The sequence below is a fragment of the Heterocephalus glaber genome, unplaced genomic scaffold (assembly GCF_053883595.1).
Source record: "Heterocephalus glaber isolate CG9 unplaced genomic scaffold, H.glaber_assembly_v1.0 deba00001569, whole genome shotgun sequence".
NCBI classification, from domain to species: domain Eukaryota; kingdom Metazoa; phylum Chordata; class Mammalia; order Rodentia; family Bathyergidae; genus Heterocephalus; species Heterocephalus glaber.
In genome coordinates, this window is record NW_028258354.1 from 10,390,910 (window position 1) to 10,417,037 (window position 26,128).

At 36.1% G+C, this 26,128-nt stretch overlaps 1 protein-coding gene across 6 annotated transcripts in view; it reads right to left on the reverse strand.

Moving 5' to 3' along the window:
• Wif1 (Wnt inhibitory factor 1) overlaps nt 1-26,128 on the reverse strand; it is an 84,527-nt gene that overhangs the window by 22,150 nt on the left and 36,249 nt on the right. For all 6 annotated transcript variants that reach the window (XM_087192246.1, XM_004861109.4, XM_021241525.2 and 3 more), the window contains exon 3: nt 12,859-12,967. In XM_087192246.1, the coding sequence (XP_087048372.1) occupies nt 12,859-12,967 (109 nt within the window). The remainder of the gene's footprint in view (nt 1-12,858; nt 12,968-26,128) is intronic.

Below are 26,128 nucleotides of genomic sequence, written 5' to 3' on the forward strand. Positions count from 1 at the left end.
GTGAAATTTTGCTTCATTTGGTTTCTGTATGATAGGTATGGTTACTGCCGAGCTTGGGCAAATCATGTTAAACCAAGACAAATCCTTTCTCTTTAGTGTTCACAAATCTAACCTTCCTTCTAGAAATGAGCTGGAAAGTGGTCTGTTCTTTTTCCGCCTGTACTCAAGCTTGTTATACAATCTTCTTAACATGCTTGGCAACCAAAAAAACAAGACTCTGTTTCAAAAATAAAAAAATGGAAAAATGTTTTTCACTTGAAAAACCTTATTGAAGCATTTACATGTACATTACGGTTATGCCAAACTGTGCCAATTGAAAAAGAGTAAAATAGTCTTATTTTTTTGAATAGAAAAATTGCAAGCAATTTTGGTAGATGACTGAAGATGCAATACCTTCATCTTCTTAATAAACCAATCGAAATGATATGACTAAGAATATTTTAATAGTCTAAAATTCCATCCAATTACTATTAATATAAATTATTTTCCTTCTTTCTTCATCTTATTTTTTTTGTTTATTTTTATGCTACTAGGGATTGAACCCAGGGCCTTCACACTGAGCTACATCCCCAACTCTTTTTTATTTTTAATTTTGAGATAGGTTCTCATTAAATCTCTAAGTTCTCCACGCTTGAATTTGCCCTTCTCCTGCCTCTTCCAGAGTGCTGGGGTTACAAGCATGTGCCACCACTCTCATCTCTTTTTTCATTTTTAAAAGCTCTAATACATTCCAAATTTAAAATTCTGCTTTTCTTCAGCTAGACATAGTGGTACACACCTGTAATCTCAGCACTCTGGGAAGCTGAGGCAGGATAGCAAGTTTGACCCCAGCATGGGCAACTGTGAAACTTAGGAACTTAGTGAAATCCTGTCCCCAAATAAAAAATAAAAGGACGACTGAGGATGTAGCTCAGTGAGAAGGCCCTGGGCTCAATCCCCAGTAACACACACACACACACACACACACACACCCCAAAACAAAATAAACAAAAACTTTGCTTATCTTACTTATATAAAATAATTACAAACCAACACATAAAAATTGAAGACATTAAAAATCAAGTTCATCCATGTAGAAAAGTTTAACCTACACACATCTATCTCTTTTGTAATAGTAGTCATGTAAGCACAGTTATGATCTCAACAGTAATATACAATAATTTGAAAAGAACAAGGCAATAAAGTTCAGAAGTTAGGATGTACCTAGCTTATGAGTTTAAATGCAGAAAGTAATGAACTATATAAATTACAGTCATTAAAATTGCCCATCTTTCACTTTTAAAACATGAAATAGAGCTGGGGATTTAGCTCAGTGGTTCTGCCGCCTGCCTCGCAAGCACAAGGTCCTGAGTTCAATCCCCCATACCAAAAAAAAAAAAACCCAAGAAATAAATTCTTTACTCTTGTGCAAATTCTGCTTGTCTTCCATTTTGCTTACATAAGTCTTATTATTCATAAGACTGGTTCGGTAATAAGAAATATAAGTATATTTTAAAAGATTTCAAATACTTTTGCTTTAACGTAAAACAAAATCTGCCTTTAGTTAGCCTCATCTCCATGAATTGCCTTTGGATAACCCTGTGCTCTGCCTCTGCTATGTCTCTCCTACTTCCCCAATGTGTGGTACATGGCTACTGTGCCTTGACTGTGTACCCAGGTGCCTGAAATTCACTTTCTCCTCTTTTCTGTCCAGTGTCCTCTCACTTTCAAGGCCAAAATTAAATAGCATTCACTCCCTGTAAACTTTCTGACTAAATCATTTCACTTGTATAGCCTACAAACATCTCCACACATGATTTCATTGCAGTATACTGATTTATACTGATTTCATTATGGTCTGTATCTTTGCTGAGGATGAGATTGTATAGGCAAAATGACCATATCTTATTTCAGTTTTTTAAAGAATCTCAGAATTTGGGCCAGGGATTTAGCTCAGTGGTTCCACCGCCTGCCTCACAAGCACAAGGACCAGAGTTCGATCCCTGGTACCTAAAAAAAAAGAATCTTAGCACCTACCATAATGTTTACCAGAAACCAGGCACTGAGGGACACGATATGTGTCATGGAAGACTCACTGATAGATCTTCACATACTCAGGCACACACTTGTACATACACACATGTACACATATATATAGAAACTGAAATTCACCATAGAGAACAAAGATACAGAGAATAAATATTAGCAGTATGTATTTAGAAAGATACACATACAAGGAAAATAAAGACATCAAAGGCAGAAAAAGCATAGATAATTTACCTCTAAGAAATAATAGAAATGCAAATTCACGTTATTCTTTGGAACAATAAGCAAGTGAATAAAGGGCCACTTTTACTAAAGCTAAATGAAGTTAGGCCATTTTAAAATTGCAATGCAGGCTAGGTTGTGTATTCTAAACTGAGATGAATTAAAACAATTTAGGAAAATTAAAGCAGATTAAACTTAACTCACATGGCACTCAAGTACACACTAATGTGCAGTTGATTGCACATAAACTAATTCTGATGTAGAAGTAAAGGCAAACTTACTCTAATGAATGAATACCTCTTCTACCCTGAGATGGGTATGGTGCTCACACTGCTCCAGCCTCCAGTTATTTGAGCCACTGCCCTTACAACAAGGGCAGAAATTAGAAGGGAAGATAAGAGCTCAATCTCAACACATAGGGTTATACACTATTCAATGGTTAGAAATGGGGAAAAAATAAGAACCAAGATACATCATATACAGGTACAAACACCTAATGATAAGTGTAAATGTATTGTATACCTAAAATGTACCAATAAAAGAATTTAAGCAAAATTGAAAAAAGAAATTATCCAACATAAATGTTCATCAGTGCTTCAAGCTACCCTGACAGCCATTCATTCTCTCAGCAAATACTGATTACCTACTCTGGATTTCATACTCTGCTAAGAAGTGGGGCCGCCAACATTATCACCTATTTAAACATTTCTGGACATTGGATTCCTGAAAGCTTTAGTTGAGAAACACCACTGTGCTGTGGGTTTCATGCTCTGACGGAGACAGAGTGTTCAAAGAGACCATGCCTTGGCTTTATGGAAACTGTTTTTGTTATACAACTCAGTAATTTTACTGAACCACCCTGCAGTTTGTATTTCCTGTTTTTGTTCTTTTCAGATGCCAGAAGGCAGGCACTTCATAATTGTTAGAGATCAAGAGTTTTCTTTTTTCATTCAATGTTCAGGCATATAGAGGTCTGGGATAAAAAGCACAGCTTAGCAGCTTGGGGGTATAAAATAGCCCAGAAGAATAATGAATGCTACCTAGATGCTTAAAAGCAAAGACACACTGATTTGGTTACTTTTTAATAATTCAAGGTAATTTCACTTCTCCTACTGTTGTGACTGAGTTAATGAGGCTAATGAACAAGTGCCCCACAATGCTCTGAAATTCCCATAAACTTCTTGCACCTGTATTTTTGCAAACAAATTCAACATCTGTTTCCAAAACAGTGCGTAAGTGTGTGCATGCATATAGGCATATCACCATATCACAGAAAAAATCTTGCCCTTTTTTTCTCACCTTCCTCCAAGTGTCATGCACTTTTTCCTCTAAATTATTTAATTTTTAAAAATTCTACATTATTTGAAAATTTTGTTTAATATAAACATGATCTATTAGGATATTCTCACATCATATGTTTAATACTTTATGTGTTACTATCTTAAGAGATAGAACTTCAGTAAGATTTTTTTTTTCACTAGGCACAAAATTTGAATAAAGCTGGGAAAATGTAGGATATAAGTATTAAATTAGTACTCCAAAGATGGCAGATTTATTGGAAGCCAAGCAGATGTAACTGTGCAATTAACTTAATTAATGCCTGTTAATGGGATGCAGTGAACTTCTATTTCTTTAATAATCAGAAAAGACAAAAGAAAAATTTAAAAATATAAATTGGAGATTGAGAGACATGTATTTATTTTTTTTCTGGACACTTCTAAAATAAGAGCAAAAAATATGATTAAGAAAAATGTATGTAGAATTCTTTGACAACTAAGGAATACCGTGTAACATGTGGCAGGAGAGTGAGTAATGACCATATTCTAAGACCCTGGGGATTGGAGAGTCCATGTCATCTGAGTGATATCAGGGTACTCATATACCTGGATAAGAGGTTCATGTCCTTGGGGCTACAAATCTAAGCAAATAAATATTCAAAACTCAGATCTTCACTCCTTTAACCAGAACCTTTAGCCCTCTAGATTGGTAGCAAATCTCCAGGGAGGGCTGCTGATCTCTACAGAACTAGATGATTGAAGAGAACTCAGATCATATTCCTCCTGTCCACACTCATGACGGCACTTAGGCCAGGAAACTGCTCATTTAGTCTTACAATTCTGGAATGTAGATTCATTGGAAGTGGCAGATCACTGCAGCCTGAAAATATTTTAGAGATTTAAATTAGCTCCTAAAGAGATTTGCATTTGACATTTGACAAAATTATTCCACTGTTCCTCCAGAAAAGTAAGATTAAAAAATTTTAAAACAGACAGTTTTGCTATCAATTATTTTAAAACACTAAAATCTATAACCATGATAGTACTAAAACAAGCATTAAGCTGAGGCAACTACAAGTACAAGAACTTACTGTGGAATAAGGGCAAATAATGAATTCACACAATCTTTCACACTGGAAAAACTGATGACCCAGAAAAATAACTTGGGCAACATCCCTGCTTTATACTGTTGCCAAAATACTTTTTTATAAAATACTAAAAGCATATGTAAGTTATCACTTAACTGTCCTCTGGAATAGGAATTAGTTCTAAACATAAAATGAATGGGGAGTGGGGGTGGCTGCAAAGCAAAAGACAGGTTTAGACAATCCAAATTTCAGACAACAGTTTTAGACAACATAGAATTTTATCCCACCTCCAAAACGTAAGATAAAATACAAATGAATTTTCTTTTTTTTTTCTTTTTTTTGTATTAAATTCTTTTATTGGTACATTGTAGGTATACAATACAATTACATTTCTCATTGGGAATTGTACCTTTACATGATGCATCTTGGTTCTTATTTTTTCCCCATTCCTAGCCCTCCCTTCACCCCCTCCACCCTTCCCTATTTACAAAGACTTTATTTCCATTTTTTCCATTTCTCAGCATTTTTCCTTTCCCTTCTTTCCTTTCCCCTGCCCCTCCCACTACCCCTACCCCTTTGGACCTTTTATTCCTATTTTGCATTGCCGATTATTCATTCTAATCATTGGTACATTTTAGGTATACAATATAATGACATTCATCATTGGAAATTTGCACCTTTACATAATCTCTCTTGGTTCTTATTTTTCACTCTTGCCCAGCCCTCCCTTCAACCCCTCCAGTCCTCCCTATTTACAAAGATTTTGTTCCTATTTTTCCATTTTCTCATATTAATCCCATTCCCTTCTATCCTTTCCCTTAGCCCTCCCACTTCCTTCCCCTTTGCCCCTTTTCTTCCTATTTCACATTACCTCTTATACATTTAGTCCTTATTTACACTTTCAGTTTCTCACAGGAGAGAAACTATTTGGTATTTACACATGTGTGTCCTATTTATTTCACTTAAGAGTATCACCTCAATGTGCATCCATTTAGCTATAAATGTCTCTAATTTCTCATTTTTTATGGCTGAGTAGCACTCCATTTTGTTAAAAAACCACATTTTCTTTATCCAGTCTCCAGTTGATGGGCATTTGGGCTGTTTCCAAGTTTTAGCTATTACAAACTGTGCTGCTATGAACATGGGCACACATATATCACTGTGGTATGATTCTTTTAATTCTTTGGGGAAGATCTCCAGCAGTGGAAGAGCGGGGTCAAATGGGACTTCCAGTCCTAGTTCTTTGAGGTATCTCCATACTGATTTCCACAGTGCTTGCACCAGTCTACACTCCCACCAGCAGTGGAGCAGGGTTCCTCTTTCCCCACAGCCCTGCCACCATTTGTTATTGGTGGATTTCATGATAGCAGCCATTCTTTCTGGAGTGAAGTGGGATCTCAGCATTGTTTTCATTTGCAACTCTCGAATGACCAGTGATGCTGAACATTTTTTCATGTATTTATTTGCTATTTCTACTTCTTTGTCAGAGAAATATCTGTTCATTTCAGATGCCCATTTTTGGATTGGGTCTTTAAATTTGGGAGGTCTGATCTTTTTAAGTTCTTTATAGATTTGAGATAGTAGACCTTTGTCTGAGGAAGAGCAGGTGAAGATTTTTTCCCACATTGTGGGTTGTCTCTTCACCCTGCTGGTGGTTTCTCTTGCTGTGCAGAAGCTTTTTAATAAGAAGAGATCCCACTTGTTGATTGTTTGTGCTAGTTCACGAGCAACTGAGGTTTTGTTCATAAAATCTTTTCCTACACTGATGTCTTCAAGGGTTCTACCTAACCTCTGTTCCAACTGGTTCAGAGTTTCTATTTTAATATTTAGATCTTTAATCCATTTTGATTTTAGTTTAGTGCATGGTGAGAGATATAGGTCTAGTTTTAATCTTTGGCAAGTTGAAACCCAATTTTTCCAGCACCATTTATCAAAGAGGCTATCTTTCCTCCAGTGAGGGTGTTTGGCTCCTTTGTCGAAGATGAGATGGCTGAGTGTGTCTGGCATTGTTTCTGCATCTTCTAATCTGTTCCACTGGTCCTCAGGTCTGATACTTTGCCAGTCCCATGCTGTTTTTATCACAGTAGCTTTGTAGTATAGTTGCAGGTTGGGGATTGTGATACCCCTGCCATGTCTCTGTTACCTAGAATTGCTTTTGCTATTCTGGGTCTCTTCTTGTTCCAAATGAATCTTTGGATTGTTTTCTCAAGGTCCATGAAGTATGCTGCTAGGATCTCAATTGGAATTGCATTAAATCTATCTAACAGTTTTGGAAGTATGGCCATTTTCACTATATTAATCCTTCCTACCCAGGAGCAGGGGATGTCTCTCCATTTTCTGATATCATCTTCAATCTCTCTTTTCAGAGTGCCATAATATTCAGAGAAGAGGTCTTTGATTTCTTTCGTTAGGATGATTCCTAGGTATTTCAGTTTTTTGGATGCTATTGTGAAAGGAATTATTTGCCCTATTTCTCTCTCAGTGAGTCTGTCATTCGTGTAGAGGAAAGCTATTGATTTTTGTGTGTTGACCTTGTAACCAGCTACCTGACTGAATTTGTTTATTAAGTCTAGAAGACTTTTAGTAGAGTTCTTGGGGTCTTCTATATAGAGTATCATGTCATCTGCAAATAATGACAATTTGACTTCTTCATTTCCTATCTTTCTTCCTTTTATTTCTTTCTCTTGTCTAATTGCCATGGCTAATGTTTCCAGAACTATATTGAACAAGAGTGGTGATAGTGGACATCCTTGTCTTGTTCCTGATTTCAGTGTGAAGGATTTCAGTTTTTGACCGTTTAGTATGATATTGGCTGTTGGTTTTTCATAGATGGCTTCTATCAGTTTGAGGTAGAGACTATCTATTCCAATTTTTTGTAGGGTTTTTATCATCAATGCATGTTGGATTATGTCAAATGCTTTTTCTGCATCTATGGAAATAATTATATGGTTTTTGTCCTTGGCTCTATTGATACAGTGTATTACATTGATTGATTTGTGTATATTGAACCATCCCTGCATCCCTGGGATGAATCCCAGTTGATCAGGGTGTATGATCTTCTTGATGATCTTCTGCATTCTGTTTGCCATTATCTTATTAAGGATTTTTGCATTTATGTTCATTAGTGAGATTGGCCTATAGTTCTCCTTTTCGGTTGGGTCTTTCTCTGCTTTGGGGATCAAGGTGATGCTTGCTTCCAGGAATGAATTTGGGAGTATTGCTTCCCTTTCAATTTCATTGAAGAGTTTAAACAGTAGTGGCAGTAGTTCCTCTCTAAATGTCTTGTAGAATTCAGCAGTGAAGCCATCAGGGCCTGAGCTTTTCTTATTTGATAAATTTTTAATTACATTTTCAATTTCATTGGTTGATATTAGGTTGTTTAGAATTTTTAGGTCTTCTTCGTTCAACTTTGGTAATTCATATGTATCTAGGAATCTGTCCATTTCTTCTGTGTTGTCCATCTTTTGGTGTATAGTTTCTGGAAGTAGGTATTGATGACCCTCTGGGATTCTGCTTGGTCTGTTGTAATTTCACCCTTTTCATTCCTAATTGCATGGATTTGGGCCTTTTCTTTCCTTTTTCTGACAAGGTTGGCTAAGGGTTTAACAATTTTGTTGATTCTTTTGAAAAACCACCTCTTGGCTTCATTGATTTTTTTGTATTGTTCTCTTAGTCTCCATTGCATTGATTTCTCCTCTGATCTTTATAATTTCCTCCCTTGTATGAACTCTGGGCTTGTCCTGTTCTTCTTTTTCTAGAAGCTTGAGGTTCAGCATCAGGTTGTTTAATTGGGCTCGTTCTGTTTTCCTAATATACATATTCACTGCTATGAATTTCCCCCCTAAGACTGCTTTCATTGTGTCCCATAGATTCCAATATGTTGTATTGTCATTGTCATTTAATTGAAGGAACTGTGTGAGTTCTTCTTTAATTTCCTCTGTGACCCATTGGTTATTCACAAGTGTGTTGTTCAATTTCCACATGTTTATGAGATATTTTGAGTTTCTTTTGCTATGGATCTCCAATTTCATCTCACTATGGTCTGATAATATACAGGGGATAACTTCAATTTCTTTGCACTTACTTAAACATGTTCTATGTGTGAGTATGTGGTCTATTTTTGAGAATGAGCCATGTGCAGCTGAGAAGAATGTGTATTCTGATTTTGTGGGGTGGAAGACTCTGTAAATATCTGTTAAGTTCATTTGTTCAAGAGTTTGATTGAGTTCTAGTATTTTATTACTTATTTTTTGTCTAGTTGATCTATCTATTTGTGACAGTGGGGTGTTGAGGTCCCCCACTACAATTGTATTAGTGCATATATGACTTTTCATGTCCATTAGTATTTGTTTTATATAGTTGGGTGCACTAGTGTTTGGTGCATAGATATTTATGATTGTCATCTCTTCCTCTTGGATTTTTCCCTTTACAAGGATGTAGTGTCCTTCTTCGTCTCTCTTAATCAGTGTTGATTTGAAATCTACTTGATCTGCAAAGAGGATAGCTACTCCTGCTTTTTTTCAGGTTCCTGTCACATAGAGTCTTGTTTTCCACCCTTTAACTTTCAGTCTATGAGTTTCCTTTTGAATTAAGTGTGTTTCTTGTATGCAGCATATTGTTGGATTTTGCTTCTTGACCCATTCTGCCAGTCTATTTCTTTTGATTGGTGAATTGAGACCATTAACATTGATGGTTATAACTGAAACCTATTGACTTGTCATTGCCATGACTTTTTCTTTTTTTTGGGTTCTCCCCATTTCCATTTAATTTCTTGTCATGCCAGATGGGTTCATTCTGCTTTGCTTCCTGGGGCTGTGATCCTCAATGTCTGTTCCTAGGCTATTGTGTAAAATTCTTTGGAGTGCTGGTTTGGTATTCATGAAGTTCCTAAGGTGCTCTTTGTCATGAAAGTATCTTATTTCTCCATCCATTTTGAAAGATAGTTTTGTAGGATACATCAGTCTGGGTTGGAGGCTATTTTCTTTTAGGGCTTGGAATATGTCACTCCAAGCTCTTCTTGCCTTGATGGTTTGTGTTGAGAAGTCTGCTGTGATTCTGATGGGCTTTCCTTTGTATGTGATTTATTTCTTTTCTCTGACTGCTTGGAGAACTTTGTTCTTCTGTTGAGTTTCTGGAATCTTAACAATTATATGCCTATGTGTAGATTTTTTTTTGATCAAGGCTATTTGGAGTCCTATATGACTCACTTCTCTGTATGTCAAGTTCTTTTCCCCTCCTTGGGAAGTTTTCTGCCATTATTTCTGTGAAGAGATTTTTTTACGTCATCTGCACTCTCTCCTGTTTCTTCATTGACTCCAATCAGCCTTATGTTATTCTTCTTTGCATCATCTAGCAGCTGCTGGATTCATTTCTCATGTTCCCTTATAATTTTGAAATAATTTTTCTTTTCCTGGTCATTAATTGCAATCTTATCTTCTATATCTGAAATTCTGTCCTCACATTGGCTCATTCTGCTGTGTAGACTTTCAGTGGAGTTTTTCATGTCCTGGAAATCTATTTGCATCTGTTTTATGGATTCCATTTGTTTCCTATGTTGGGATTCCATCATGTTCCTCAGCTCCTCTCTAGATTTATTAATCATGTCTTGCACTAGGGGCCCAATTTCTCCTGTTATCTGAGAAATTATTTCTGATTTCATTTTTTCCAGATCCCCTTTTGTTGCCAGTTCAGTGGGTCCAGGTGGTTGAGTATCAGAGTGTTCCATCTCATTTCCCTTTGGGGTTGCTGTAGGTGATCTGGAAGTCTGGTTTTGAGACTTATTTACTTGTTTTCTCATTTCACCTGGGGTGGGGGCTGTTGGCACCTGCACGAATTACCTCCTCTGAGCTGGGAGAGGTGGGACAGGGGCCAGGAGCCCTTTCCTGTGGGCTGGGAGCAGCTGGAGGGATGGTGCCCAGGAAGCCCCTTCCTTTGGTCCAGGAGCAGTGGGATGGCAGCTCAGCAGCCCCTACCTCTGGGCCGGGAGCGGTGGGAGGGATGGTGGCCTGGAAGCCCCTTCCTCTGGGCCAGGAGCAGCGGGACAGAAGGTGGCCCAAAAGCCCTATCCTCTGGTCTGGGAGCAGTGGGAGGGATGGTGGCCAGGAAGCCTCTTCCTCTGGACCAGGAGCGGTGGGAAGGCGGCTCAGAAGCCCCTACCTCTGGGCCGGGAGCAGCGGGACTCAGTACCGTGGTCTGGTGGTCTGGTGTCCTCTGCGTCTTTGTAGTGTGGAACCAGGTGGCTGTACAGAGGAGCGGGGGTGGGGGTCCAGTGGATTGTTGCTGGGACATGGGCTGATTCTCACAAATGAATTTTCTAAATGCAGTATTTTATGTATAACAAACTTTGCAAGCCAAGAAAAACACTATAATCCCAGTGTAAAAGTAAGCATGGAAAACAGGTATTTTACATTATTTAATAGATTCAAGAAGTTTTTAAAAATTCAATAAGAATTCAAAAGAATTAAAATTCTTCAATAAGAATTTAAAAATTCAATAAGAATATTAAAAAATCAGATTGAAAGAATGCTATGAAAATCACTTTTCACTTTTTAAATTAGCAAAGTAGTTGCATGATTAATAACCTATTTACATGAGATTACAGTAAGACAGGCACTCTCTCACACTGCTAGCCAGAGTACAAGTGGGTACAAACTTTCTGGAAAGTAATAATGGTATTTTGGCAAATTGTTTAAGAGATTTTTTAAAAAGTTAATTGTTCATAACCTGTTACACAATAATTCCACCTCCAAAATTTTTTAACAAAATAATGAGATTAGCATCAAGATTGTGTATGCACATTAATCCAACAATTAATTATTCCAAGTGCCTGTTCTTTGCTAGGCCTAGTTTAGAAAGCTGTGGTGACTAAGACCAGTAAGGCTCCTGCCCTTGTGAAATCCCCATCTATCAGTCTTAAGAGGATGTTCATTGTGATACTGGTAGCATGCAAACTCTAAAAACAATCTCAGGCCGGGGATTTAGCTCAGTGGTGCCACACCTGCCTTGGGCAAGGTCATGAGTTTGATCCCCCGTACCAAAACAAAACAAAACAAAACAACAACAAAAAACCCCCAAAAAACCCAATCTCATGAACAAACAATAACTGAATATGTAAAATAAAATAGTATATCCATAAAATATAATAGTCTAATAGGCATTTTAATGCCTTATAAAGCCATTTAAAAATAATTTTTAGAAAAATCTATAAATGATACAGACAAGTGCTTATGGTAAAATGTTAAAAGGAAAAAACCATGGTACAAAACCATATATTTAACATTACTATAATTGTATTAAAATATACATTCATTAAAGAAGACCAGAAGGAAATATATGAGCATGTTCATACAAGGATCTCTGTATCTTTCTAAAAATTAGGAATCCTGGGCTCTAGTCTCAATTTCACTGCTTACTGCTGGGGATTTGCTAAGTGGTTCTGGTGCCTGTCTCGCAAGCACAAGATCCCAAGTTCGATCCCTGGTACCAAAAAAAAAAAAAAAATTTCACTGCTTACTACTAATATTTGACTTTGGGCAAGTCAGTTAAACCTCACAAGTCTTCATTTTAAAATTTGTAAAATGGTGCTGTAATTCTGGTCTCAAAGTACTCAAATTGTGAGTGGAAACAAATGTGAGTGGAAAAAGAAAAGCTGGAAACAAGTACCATGTACTATTATTTTCTTAGCAGAGAAAGATGATTAGATCTGAAAGCTTGAATCTTTTTCTCCCTCATTTTTATGTCTGCTCTTTCCCTCAAATTCCTACTAATACTATGCTAGTTTAGGGGAGTTTTTCTGGACTTATCCCACTTGCTCCCTATCATTTACTTTGGTTTTGTTTGTTTTTGTAGTACTAGTGATTGTTGGGCCTTGCCCACCAATCATTTACTTTGAATCTTTGCCACATTTATGTGCACTACATGAATCCACACTTATTGACTGGATATATCTCACCAAATATTTTTATTTTTTGTTCTTTCTTCCTTTTTTATAAATCTGAAATAATTTATGAACTGGGTATGGGCTGGGGCTATTCTGAATTTTTAGAAAACTATAAAAGCCATCATTTCTTCACTCACATCTTGATCCTTTGCCTAAAGGATAATAACTAAGTTCCCCTAAACTCAGCAGATCTCTTCAGACAAACACTCCATAATCCCTCTGATGGATGACATTTGGATCTTAAATATTTTATTCCTCACTGTTACATTTTAAGTGTAAACTTTTCTCCAAAGCAGAGACCACCCACCTGACGCCTTGTGAGGAACTGTTCCCAGCAGAGGGACATTGACTGTTGGATCTGCCATAATGCCTTTATCCAAGGAGCGCAAGGTCAGGAATTCATAGAAGTATTCTGCCTACAACAAAAGGCATTGACATTAGCACCAGGGAAACCACAGGGAGTGAGCAGGCACTTCTCAACACATCTTCAGATGGAAGAGTGATAATTTTTCCTGCGGGAACACTTCAGTCCCCAACATGTAAGATACTGTATGGGCCTAACTATATGTTTTGTAGCTATAGAATTATACCCTCTTTAGGAGAGCAATTATTCCTTTGTAACATTAAAAACATTTACCCAAAACATCCACAAATGGTGGTCTTTTAACTTAAACAATATTATTTAGCTGTCTGTTGAAGGATTGCAAAACAAATGTTCTTAGAGAAATAAATGATGTCAAAACAATTATTGACTAGCCTTTAGAAAATTCATCTCAGCTTCCTGGATCATTTTTAAATTCTTTTCAAATCTGAAAGGAGCCTTTTTATCAGAAATTGCAGTCCTGTAATAAATAAAGGATGATTAAAACAGCAACCTATTGGCAAAAGAAAACATTAAAAGCCAAAATTTAGTGATCTTGCTGTCAGTCTCATTTCCTTTGAAAGGTTTATATTTAAAGTCTCAATTTAACTGTAGCAAAAATAGCCTAAAAATGCAAAACTCACCACCACAATATGACAAATCTTAAATCTTTACAATGTAAACATTTTTATTTTCCCATTAAGTAGCTAGTTGATAAAAAGATTCTCGTTACTCAAATGGTCACGGATATGGAAAGTAGAGATGTATAATCTCTCACTACAGAGCTTTGATGCTCAACTGACTCTCAATCCTTTTATTAAATATGTTTGTGTTAGAAATAATATATTCTTACTTAGGAATAAAAGATATAAGGACACAAATGCTAATATGCAAGTTGGGCAAGTTAAGTTGTGCTGTAGTTATCTGTAGAGATAAACAGAATTTGGATAGGTTAAATAAATTGATTACTTAAACATGAGCTAGAAGAAAGCTAAAAAGGATAGAACTTTTTCTACATGTAAAACAAAATTTATTTTCCAACATGGAAAATGGTAGACATTCAGCAACTTTCTGTTTCATGTCACAGTATCAAAAGTATTAGGCATTAAAGACTTCATAGAAGGATAACAATGGAAAGGTATAATCTCAGCTATTATAGGGATACTATAATTTGGCATGAGTTGAAAAATACTTCCCGGTCTCACTAAGCCAAAGAGCACCTTTATTGACCTGATCCCCACAGGGCCCCCTTCTGAGCTATGGCAACTGTTCTAGAAAACCACTGTTCTCTAGGTGAGTAACAGAGTTTCATGAACTGATTTATTAAATTCATTCACTAGAAGGTCTCTGAGAATACAGGGTCATAAGACAGATGATTCCTACCCTATTGAAGAGCAGGCAGAGATCTGAAAGATGCCTGATGAAAGGAATATTGTCAGGAAAGGTAATTCAATTTAGAATGAATTCCTTTGAAAAAGAGAATGAATAGTATTTCTGTCTCTGCAGGAAAACCAATGGCTATATTAGAAGTGGACTGGTTTTCATGAATCCAGGTGTTTCAAATGACTTCTATCGGCTGCATTTCCCTCTACACTTTATTAGATATCTATTACTGTTTTGTTCTAAAACATATTTTAGTTGGCACTATGAAAGCACTTAGAGCTGGATACCATTTTAATTATGTTTGGATTACTTATACTATAAAGTACAGTTATAGGAAGAACTGAGCAGGTAGAACACAAAAACCTTGAATACCATACAGTAAGTTACCACTTACTATCCCATAAATATATCTTTGTTATATTATAAATTAAATCTACCTTTCTATAGGTTATGTATTTTTAAATTACATTTGTAAAAATTAAGATAATTTTAATAAGAAATCTGATTTTTAGTTTTATAAATAATTTTTATTAATAAGAAAAAAGTAAAACACCACAACATTATGTGATTGTATAGAATTGATGGTAACTGTTTTTTCCCTTTCTTTTTCAACTTTTCTGCATGTGATTCTATAACTTTTATAATGAAACTAATGTATTTACTCCAAAATAAATATTGATCATGTGCCCTGCTTTCAGTTCTATGTGGCTAATGACAATCCTTGATTCTATTCATATAATTCTGAATATAGAGGAAATATTCTCCTTGCACTTTTAATCATGCTTATGCAACAATTTTACATAAGTTTCTTGTACGTCTCCTTGAAAGTGAAAAACCAGTATTAAAGTAGCTTCGGAATATCTCTTTCAGAAAGTTTTGATAATGTTCAAAGACCATGGAAGTGAAAGAATGTTATTCAGAGCCCAGAAACATAACTTCAAGCAAACTTCAGATTTCTGTATGGTTACATAAAGTAGGGTAGGAAGGCATGCAATCTGTTAGATTCAGTATCAGAAAATTTATATTTAGCTGGCATGATTCCTAAACAAGCTGCTCTTAGGCACGTAGATTTCTCTGGACAGCTGATACTCTGATCTTATCAATAGCAAATTTCGCACTATAAATTTTAGTTTGTCTCTTTGATTTCTTTGAGAATCAGTATTTTTCACTCTATCTACTGTAATTCTGAGACTGTATTTGAGACTGTTGTAGGCAAGAACAGGTCAAAACACTTTTTCCTTTCATCTTATCAACAAAAGTCAGTTTCTAGAACAAACTAGTTTTGTTTGTTTATTCTTCTTAATGAAGAAGATGGTGGAGCTTGAATCTCTGAAATATGTAATTTTCTTTATTCTTAGTATATTTTGTAAGAAAGGTTTTGTCTTTGTACTATTTTCATTGCTCCTTAAAAATTCTAACTTGAAAGCCACTTATAAATTGACCAATCTTTTGTCTGATCTTGACATGGACTTCTTCCAGTTTCACTTGTCATTGCAAAGGGATCTGCCAAAACCACCAACACAACACAAATATTTCTACAAACATATCATTGCCATGACATAGAGAGTAAATGTAGCCTTCATTTAACTTCAGGGCTTAAGTTTTTCTTTTTAATTAATTTTTTGGTACATTTTAGGTATACAATATAATGACATTCATCATTGGAAATTTGCACCTTTACATAGTCTCTCTTGGTTCTTATTTTTTCCCCATCCCCCCCTTCAACCCCTCCTTCCCTCCCTATTTACAAAGACTTTGTTTCCATTTTTTCATTTTCTCATATTAATTCTATTCCCTTCTTTCCTTTTAGGGCTTAAGTTTAAAAGTCATAAACATGGCTGATGAAATGAATGATAGATTTATGCCATATAGTAACATCTAGACAAAACTTTCCATTTTTAAAATTTACAATATAGTAACTATTCCTAGACCCTATTCTCTCCATTGGAAAAATTTATTTGGAAGGAAATGAAACCTAAATTCTATGCCAGAAAGAACAGGGAAACCGCTTTAAAGTTTGGGAACAAGTTTCACAAATTGCAGATTTATTACTTAGATAAAAGGAACTCAGAGCACGAACTGTAATAGAGATGTTATATTGGAGAGTCTGAAACCTCTATTAGGAAAAAGTACATTTTGTTTTATTAAATGACATTAGTGGAAACTTAGGTAAATGCAAGTAGGGTGATTAGTTGGGAAATGCATGAAAAGATCGCTTTGTATTCTAGCAAAGAATGAGTCTATTCAGGAGAATAATTCACTTCTAAATAAAGTTGTTGAAAAATTTTGTTGGCCTGGTTTGCCAAGCAATAAATTTTCTTTTCACTGAGAAGTATAAAAGACATCCAAATATTATCAAGAAAAGAGTACTGGAGGCCATTTATCTTGCTTCCAAATTGACTTGGCTGAAATTAGGGTTGTTCCTTCCATAATAGATGAAGCCATCATTTGAATAGCAAAATGGGACAACTTATAAGGCCTTTGCTCTGGCATTCCTTTGAGGGTAGACATGGAGAAAGGAAGCAGAGAATTGCATTAGCCAACAGAAGAAACAGAGGAATGGAGGGAATCCAGTATTTCTTTTCAACCTTTGAAGTTCTGGGTTTATGGTGTATACTTAATCTACTAAGCACAATAATTGCAGGAAACTGAGCTAAGAATCAGTCTTTCATAAAACCATGGCACTCAAACCTCTCTTAACTTTATCTATCGTGATGTTGACCCAACATTTCATGGGAGAACACTAAAATAGTAAAGGCATCACCTTGTTCCAAAGAAATTTTCCATAGAACATATGGAAGACAGAAGTTTTAAAAATTTAAATGATTTTTATTTAGTGTTTAATATATCCCAGTCACTGTTCATTTAATTCTCACAACAATCATAGCATACAAGTGGATTCAGATTATCAGAGCACTCGGTATGAGGAGTAACAAAGGGATACAAAATATCTCTTACACTGTATGTGAGGAGCAAGAAGAAATCTACTAAAATACACAAGAAAAGAAACTAGTGAAATGTTAAAGCCCCAAACAAAATGAATAAACATGCCCAATGCTTAAAATAACCTGATGCCTGAATGTCTAGACCAAACATCGAAAACTCTCACATTCTCCCTCAGCATTCCTGTTACCTCATTACACAATTTCATCCTTCAAACTCAAAACTCATTAATTTTCAATTGTGTGACATTCTGCTGATTTTCATTCTACTTCTTGGTTTTCCTGCATTTCCTCATTAACTTTCCTTCTTTCAGCTCAGAATTTTAGAAAAAGTACTATAACTTGGTCATCAGTGAGGTTCAGCCATACCTATATTCCAGTGATTTTCATTCTACTGACCTTCACTGAGCTTCTCAGTCCTTGGTGCTTCTCTCTTTAAATTCTACTGTAAAGCTCTTACAGTCTTAAGATTGTCCTTTTGGACAATGCTGCTTGTTATGGTTTAATGAGTGTCCCCAAAGGATCATGTGTTAAAAGCTTGGTGCCAGGCTGGTGCTACCGTGAGTGATGGAAGCTGTGGGAGCTGAGGCCTTGTAGAAGGCCTGTAGGTCCTCAGAGGGGATCGTGAGCCTTAGTCTCTCTTTCCATCTAACTGCATCTGCTTCCTGGCTCAACATGTGAGCAGTCAACCTGACACATGCCCCTGCTATGATGTGCTGGCCTCTCCAGAGACCCAATCCAAATTGTGAGCAACAAAAAACCCTTTCAGCTTGTAAGTTAGTTGTCTCAGGTATTTCACTGTAGTAATGTAAAGCTGCCTAATATAATGCTCAACATAAAATGTTCATACTCTTCTTCCAAAGTGCTGACTCTTCCTACCTCTGCCCATTTCATGAAGCCTAATTCATTATCTTCCAAGTCCAGCTGATTTCTTTATATCTGTCAACAGTATTACCATTTTTCTTACAGCAAAGGTACTGAACCTCAGAGTCATTATTTCTTCCCTGTATCTTATCTCTTCACAGCAAGACACCAAAATCTTATCCTTTTTCTTTTTATGATATCTTTTGATTCTGTCCCTTCCTTTTATCTCCACTGCTTTAATCCTACCCCAAACTTTACTTCCTCATATAGGTGTTATTGTAACAGTCTTTAAAATATCCTTCCTGCCTTTGCTTTTAAAATACCTGCCATAAATATGAGCCAATGAATTTAATTAAAACATAACTTTTTCCAAGTTACTATTCTTTTTTTTCCCCCATTAACTTTATTGGTGCATTTTAGGTATAAAATACAGTTACATTCATCATTAGGATCTTGTACCATTACATGAGTCTCTTGGTTTTTATTTTTTTTCCCCTTCCCTTGCCCTCCCTTCACCCCCTCCACCCTTCCCTATTTGCAAAGACCTTGTTTCCATTTTTTTCCCTCTTCTCATATTTTTTCCTTTCCCTTTTTTCCCTTCCCCTACCCCTCCCAATTCCCCTGCCCTTTTAGACCTTTTCTTCCTGTTACACAATATCAGTTATACATTTTTTAAATTACAATATCAAGATCTAGGAGACATTACCACAGATTTTACAGAATTTAAAAGGATATAGAAAGCATATTACAAAAATCTGTTTTGAAATAAATTTGACAACTTCTAAGAAGTACCTTGGAAGACAAATTAATGAAACTAACTCTGGAGGAAATATAAAATTTGAATAGCACCTATTAAAGAAAGTATATTCCTAGCTTGAAAACCTACCTATATGACAACAGCAGGTTCATAAACATTTTAACTGATAAATTATATCAAACAATTAAAGCAGAAAAAAGAAGGAATACTTCTCCCTTCATTTTAGGAACTCAACATTGTGCTAATCCTAAAACTGGATAAAGATAATAGAAGAAAAAATTATGAACAAAAATAGAAATTTGTTTAACAAAACAAACTATTCGAAGTCAGATATAGCAGGATATAGAAAGTGGTTTTGTTATAGGGATGGCAGTGTTGGTTCAGCATTGGAAGATCCACCCCCAAAAGTCATCATTTTAACAGAGGAAAGGAAAAAGCCATATGATCCTGTTACTAGTTGGAGAAAAAGTATTGGACTAAATTCCACAGCTGTTCCTGGTAAAAGCTATCAGGAGACTAGAAGTAGAACAGAAACATCTCAACAGATTAAAGACATGTACTCCATGCTTCCAGTGAGAACACCTTATATGAATGGAGAAGATACAATGCTTTCTCCTTAAAGTGGGGAACAAGGGCAGATATGCTTACTCTTCATCTGTCCATTAAACTTTGAAACCTAGTCCCCACCAAAATAGTCTGGCAATAAAATGACACAACTAGGATAGGATTGGCACAGCATAAGCAAAATCTTTATATGTAGATGAAATGATCATCTACAGAGAAAATACTAAGAAATCTCTAGGAGCTCCTAGAACTTGTACTTGAATTTTGCAGGATTAGAAAACACAAGGTATATATAAAAATTCAGGTCTGTGTATACTTGCTATAAATGAAGAATTGGATATTGAAATTTAAAAGTTATGTAGGAGTACAAAGGACCTAGAAAAGTTAAAAACAAAAACAAAAACAAAAACAGTGTTGGAAGATGTTTAGTACCTAATTTTAAGGCTCCTTCTAAAGCTACAGTAATCAAGGCGGTGTTGGTGTAAGGAAAGACATATAGATCATTGGAATAAAACAGAGAATCTAGAAATAGAACCACACATATATGGTCCACTGAATTTTGAAAGATTATTTAACATTAGCATTTTATAGAATATAAACTCGATTCAAGAGCCGAGGAAGAGATAGTGTTTTCAGCAAATGGCACTAGAACACCTGGTATCCGTATACAAAAAATTAACCTCAACCCTTTTTTTCCATAAGTGAAAATAACTTGAAGGGATCTATAAACCTAAACAAGAAAGCCTAAAAGTATGAAACTTTAAGAAGAAATTATAAGGGAAAATATTTATGAATTCAGGGTAGGCAAGAACTACCTAGGATACAAACGACATGATGTATAAAAGAAAAAAATTGATAAATGAGATTCCATCAATATTTAGAACTTTAAATGACATCATTAAAATGAAAAGTAGTCCTTAAACAGACCATATTTGCAATGCATATAACCTATGACCAGAATATATAAAGAACCCTTACAGCTCATTAATAGACAACCCAATTAAAATGTAGACATAAGAAGAGGATAAATAGCCAGTACAGCATAAGGAAATGTGTGCAACTCTAGAATCGGAAAAATACTAATCAGCACAATAATAAGACTGAATTATACACTCATTAGGGAGATGAAGTTAAAAGTTTTAAAAGCCTTGTCATGACTTTTTCTTTTTGTTGGATTCTCCCCCTTTGTGTTTAACTTGTCATGCCCAATGGATTCATTCTGCTGGGTTTCCTGGGGTTGTGATCCTCATTGTCTTTTCCTAGGGCATTGTCTAAAATTCTTTGGAGTGCCGGTTTGGTATTCATGAAGTTCCTGAGGTGCTCTTTATCATGAAAGTATCTTATTTCTCCATCAATTTTGAAAGATAGTTTTGCAGGGTACATCAATCTGGGTTGGAGGCTGTTTTCCTTTAGGGCTTGAACTACATCACTCCAAGCTCTTCTTGCCTTGAGGCTTTGCATTGAGAAGTCTGCTGTGATTCTGATGGGCTTTCCTTTGTATGTGATTTGTTTCTTTTCTCTCACTGCTTGTAGAATTTTGTTCTTCTGTTAGATTTCTGGAATCCTAACTATTATATGCCTATGTGTAGATTTTTTTTTTTTGATTAAGGCTAGCTGGAGTCATATATGGCTCACTTATCTGTATGTCAAGTTCTTTTCCCCTCCCTTGGGAAGTTTTCTGTCATCACCTCTGTGAAGAGCTTTTTTATGTCATCTGCACTCTCTCCTGTTTCTTCATTGACTCCAATCAGTCTTATGTTATTCTTCTTTGCATTGTCTAGCAGCTGCTGGATTCATTTCTTGTGTTCCCTTACAATTTTAAAGCAATTTTTCTTTTCCTCCTCACTAATTGCAATCTTATCTTCTATATGTGAAATTCTATCCTCACATTGGTTCATTCTGCTGGGCAGACTTTCGATGGAGTTTTTAATCTCTTGGAAATCTGTTTGTATCTGTTTTATGGATTCCATTTGTTTCCTATGTTGGGATTCCATCATGTTCCTCAGATCCTCTATTTTTTTTTTTATCTGTGTCCTGTCTAGATTTATTAATCATGTCTTGAACCATGAGCAAAATCTTTGCTGTTATCTGAGTAATTATTTCTGATTTCATTTTTCCCAGATCCTCTTTTGTTGCCAGTTCAGAGAGTCCAGGTGGTTGAGTATCAGATTGTTCCATCTTGTTTCCCTTTGGGGTTGCTGTAGGTGATCTGGACGCCTGTTTTTGAGACTTGCTTATGTGCTTTCTCATTTCCAAGGGGGGGGGGTGTTCTTCTGGTGCCCATGCGGCTCACCTTCTCTGCCCTAGGAGCTTGGGATGGCAGCAGGGGAGCTTCCTTCCGGGTGCTGGGACCAGCTCAGCTTCTCTGCCCTAGGAGCTTGGGATGGTGGTGGGGGATCTTCCTTCCAGGTGCTAGGACCAGCTGAGGTTCTCTGCCCTAGGAGCCTGGGATGGAGGCGGGGAGCTTCCTTCCATGTGCTGGGACCAGCTGAGCTTCTCTGCCCTAGGAGCCTTCTCTGCCCTAGGAGCCTGGGATGGAGGGGGGGGGGACTTCCTTCTGGTTGCTGGAACTGGCTGAGCTTCTCTCTCCAAGTTACTGTTCTTTCTAGATCCTCTTATCTCTCAGATAAGATGAATTATCTCCACAGTCTGGCTCCAAATTTCCTTTATCTCTTACTGTTCCCCAGCAGGGGCCATCTTGTGGAGCTCAATTGGCCAGCTGTGATATCATAGCCAGGCCTATATTCCAGTGTTTTCACCAATACTGCCCTTCGCTGGACTTAAACCAGCTTGGCTGTGAAACATACAGCTCCACGCATTATCATTCAGCTGTTCATATGTGTATATCATGTATTCTCATCGAACTTTTGAGTTCTTTATGGTTAAGAATAGAATTATTTTTTTTCCTGAACACAACTGGATATTCATGCAGTATTGTACACAAGCAAGATTTTTTTCTCCCTTCAACTTTTATTTTTGTTAGTGTATGTTTGTGTTACATAATGATTGCATTAATTGTGGGAACTGGCACATGCACATAATAGATCTCTATTCTTTTTGCATCCCTTTCCCTCCCTTTCCTCCCCTTTGCCTCCATCTCTTGATCCCCTTCTCATTTGAAAAAGATCTTCTTGCTTCCTATTATCCATATTTTATCTTGCTCTTTATTTATATTTTGAATTTCTCCTATAGGAGAAACCTTGTTATACTTAAGCTTGTGTGTCTGACTTATTTCACTTAATATTATGGTCTCCAGGTGCATCCATTTACCTACAAATGGCTTAAGTTTATCCTTCTTTGTGGCAGAGTAGCATTCCATTGTGTATAAATACCACATTTTCTTTATCCATTCATCTGTTGATGGAGTATAGGTCGCTTCCTAGATTTAGCTATTATGAATTGTTCTACTATAAACATAAGTAGTCATGAAAAGATGAATATTCATGATGTCTTTAACTCTTTCCAGAAGGTACCAAGAAGGGGAATACAAGCAAGGTATTTGAAAAATATTTGCTGAATGAATGAATGACCCATGGAGAAATATCCACAAGCTTACACCCAGCGCATTCCAGAGGACATTGTTGTGTTGAAATACCATGGGCTTCTGATTCTACTGACAAGCAGCAGCTTTTCTGTTTTGGGCAACTGCTAACTTATTTTTATGGGTCAAAAGATTCATTCTTCCTTTGCTGTGTGGCCAGCCTCTGAAATGCACATGGAAAATACAAAATAAAAAAGCAATCAAAAGAACATTGACATTTGATATCCAGCCAATCTGTGTGTAGTTTGTAACTGTTTTATGCTTGTTCTGGGACAAAACCTTGGCAATGAGGCTGCCAGATAGAATGTAAGCAGATAATGTAAACAAGGTCCAGCTCTCAAATGTAACTTTGTCCAATGCTCTTTGGTTCATATTCTCCACTTGGGCCTCTAGTCATTCTGCATTCTATATATTACAGTATATAATTGCAATTTCACCAGGAAACTATGAGATAACAATGGCTTATTTTGCAACTAGCTTTACAAAGTTTCTTTTCTTCTTTCTTTTTAAGTAAAAACAAAAAGCACCTTCTCATACAGAATAGTTATTTAATTATTTAACCGATCTTAGCTTAAATTGGCATTGAAAGGAATACTGCTTAAGGAGAGAATATCAATCAGCCAAGTTCTTCTGTACTAGTAATCAGTTTTATATGCACTAAATCAATCAGACCACAGCCCATGGGCTGGATTGAGAGAATGAAATTATTGGAATATAAAGGTGATGTTAAAACTTAAAGTTCAAATAAACACATCTGGGACCATGAGAGTTTCATAAACTAAAACTATCAGGAGATCACACAGTTTTGTTTCCCATAAAACTGAAATTTCTAAGACATTTTTCATTTTTTCTTCCTAAGGTTTGGAATCACCACTGCTCAGGCAAACCAGAAACAGACCTGGCTATCTGACAAATTGTTGGCTAGTCACTCTTTTTTCCAAATTTCTAAAGATAGGGAAGCAACAGAGGTCTCTATTGCTCTTTTGTATTATGTAAAACCAAAAGTTAAGGTCTCTTATTTTTATTTATTTTTGTTTGTTTGTTTTATTTTTTATTTCTTTGGTACCAGGGATTGAACTCGGGACCTTGTGCTTGCGAGGTATGTGGCAGAACCACTGAGCTAAATCCCCAGCCCTATTTTTTGAGGGAGGAGTAATAAAGAAGTAGAAAATCAAAGGATTGGAAAATGAAAAGAAAAATTTTTTCAGTTTGTCTCAAGATTGGAAAAAAAAGAGTATAAAAATAAATATAAAGTAGCCTTTAAACCAAATAGAGCACCATTCCACATATAGCTTTTACTGGTTGTCAACATTTCCAGCAGAAAAGGCAATGCAGGCAAGCTTGGGCTTTGGAAAGTTTCTGCTCTCCTTTATTTTTAAGCTGCTATGACAAGTACCTCCTAACAGTGTGTCTGATCCAACTCAAGCAGTTGCAAAGTCATGGGTCAATGCCAACCTAAAACCTGGACGTGAAGAGGAAGGACAGCACTGGGCAATTATGGCAGGGCAAGGTAAGGGACTAAAGAAAGAAAATGAGGGTGTGGCTGGCACTTTGAGTACAGGGTCAGTTCAAACAGGAGGTGTAGAAAAAGAAACAAAGTGAGAATTGTGGGCATACAGCTCTGAGTTTCTCTGAGATACGACGGTTATTTAAGAATATGGAAGGACTAACAGAGTAGCTGTATGGGCCGATGTTTTGGAAGAGATAAGAGAGGCCGGCTTAAATTCTGAAAAAACAAAAAGAAATCTCTATCATATTTTTTCCCTTCTCGTCTCAATCCTTATGTTTGAATATTTCTTTTCTTAAAGCTTCAGAAGTAGTCATTAAGTACTCATTTCATGGTGGTGGGGGAGAAAACCACTAAGAACAATTTCTTTAATGATAATTAAAGAATAACTGAGCAATCACTCTTACCCCTCATGAAGTACCTTCATTCATCATCAGTATTTCATTCCCTTGTTTATTCCTTCATGCGTTTCAAACAGTGGCATATTTTAGCTATCACTTTTTTTTAGGACAGAGTATTTGTTGAAATTTACATATAAACTTGGGCAGCACATGTAAGTAGCTCAAAAAAGGCAAAATTAACGTTCCATTTCTTTCATAGTTCTGTATGATGTGTAGTTATTATTTCTATGGGTATAGTATATTTGCTATACCTCATCCTGTTGATTAGAAAGGGAAAATGTTTAACTGACTTAAAAATGTCAGGACATATTCTCAAGTTGAGTCTCAAAATATTTAAATTAGGTCATATTTTTCTCATTTTTAACTCAGGTAGTTTTCTTATATTCTTTAATATATTTTTATTGAATACACATGGACAGTGTTAACTTACTTCTTTCATAAAAAACAGAAGAAAACAAACTTTCCCCTTTAGTTGAATGTTTTGAAAAATACATTAAAGTGCTTTGGTAAAGGCTATGGGATGTGCCTTAATTTGCATGTTTTGTTCACATAATTGCAATTTCATGTGTCAAAATACTATGCCACAACATATTCTCCAATGAATAGTTTATGTTCCTAAGAGAAAACAGAAAAAGAAAAAAGTCTGTAACTTCATTGTTACAGATTTCCAAAGACTAAAATTTAGAAGACCAATTTTAATAGCAGAAGATTCAAAGAATAACTATTTATTCTATACATTTTGTTTCATACTTCAGAAAAAAACTGCCTATAAAATATAACATAAATGACCCACTTAATCTTCTAAGCTCCTCTACTCACTTGGTATTTTAAAACTGTTACTCATACATGCATTGTCTATCCTGTTGAGGAAAAGAGAAACTGAGGCAGAACCAAAACAAGGTCCTGAGTAACACTGATGATAAAAATCCATAATCTCATGTCTGGCTAATTTCGTGCCACCAACCTCAATTTCCCACCAAATGCCCCTAGATAATTCTTTTAAATGTTCCAGTCTCTCCCTTCTCCTGAGCACAACAATTACATAATCTCCTACAAGTCCTCTGGCCCATTCTTTTTATCATCTCTCTGTTGATGACAATATTTTATTCACAAAGAAAACAGAGATGATCAGAAACCAATTCTCGCAGCTTTTCCCCCATCTACCTAAAAAATGGTCCATCCACACCCAACCCCGCTTCCTTCCCACATCCTATGAAGCTGACTCTATCAACTAGGTCACCTTCCTTCACTTATACA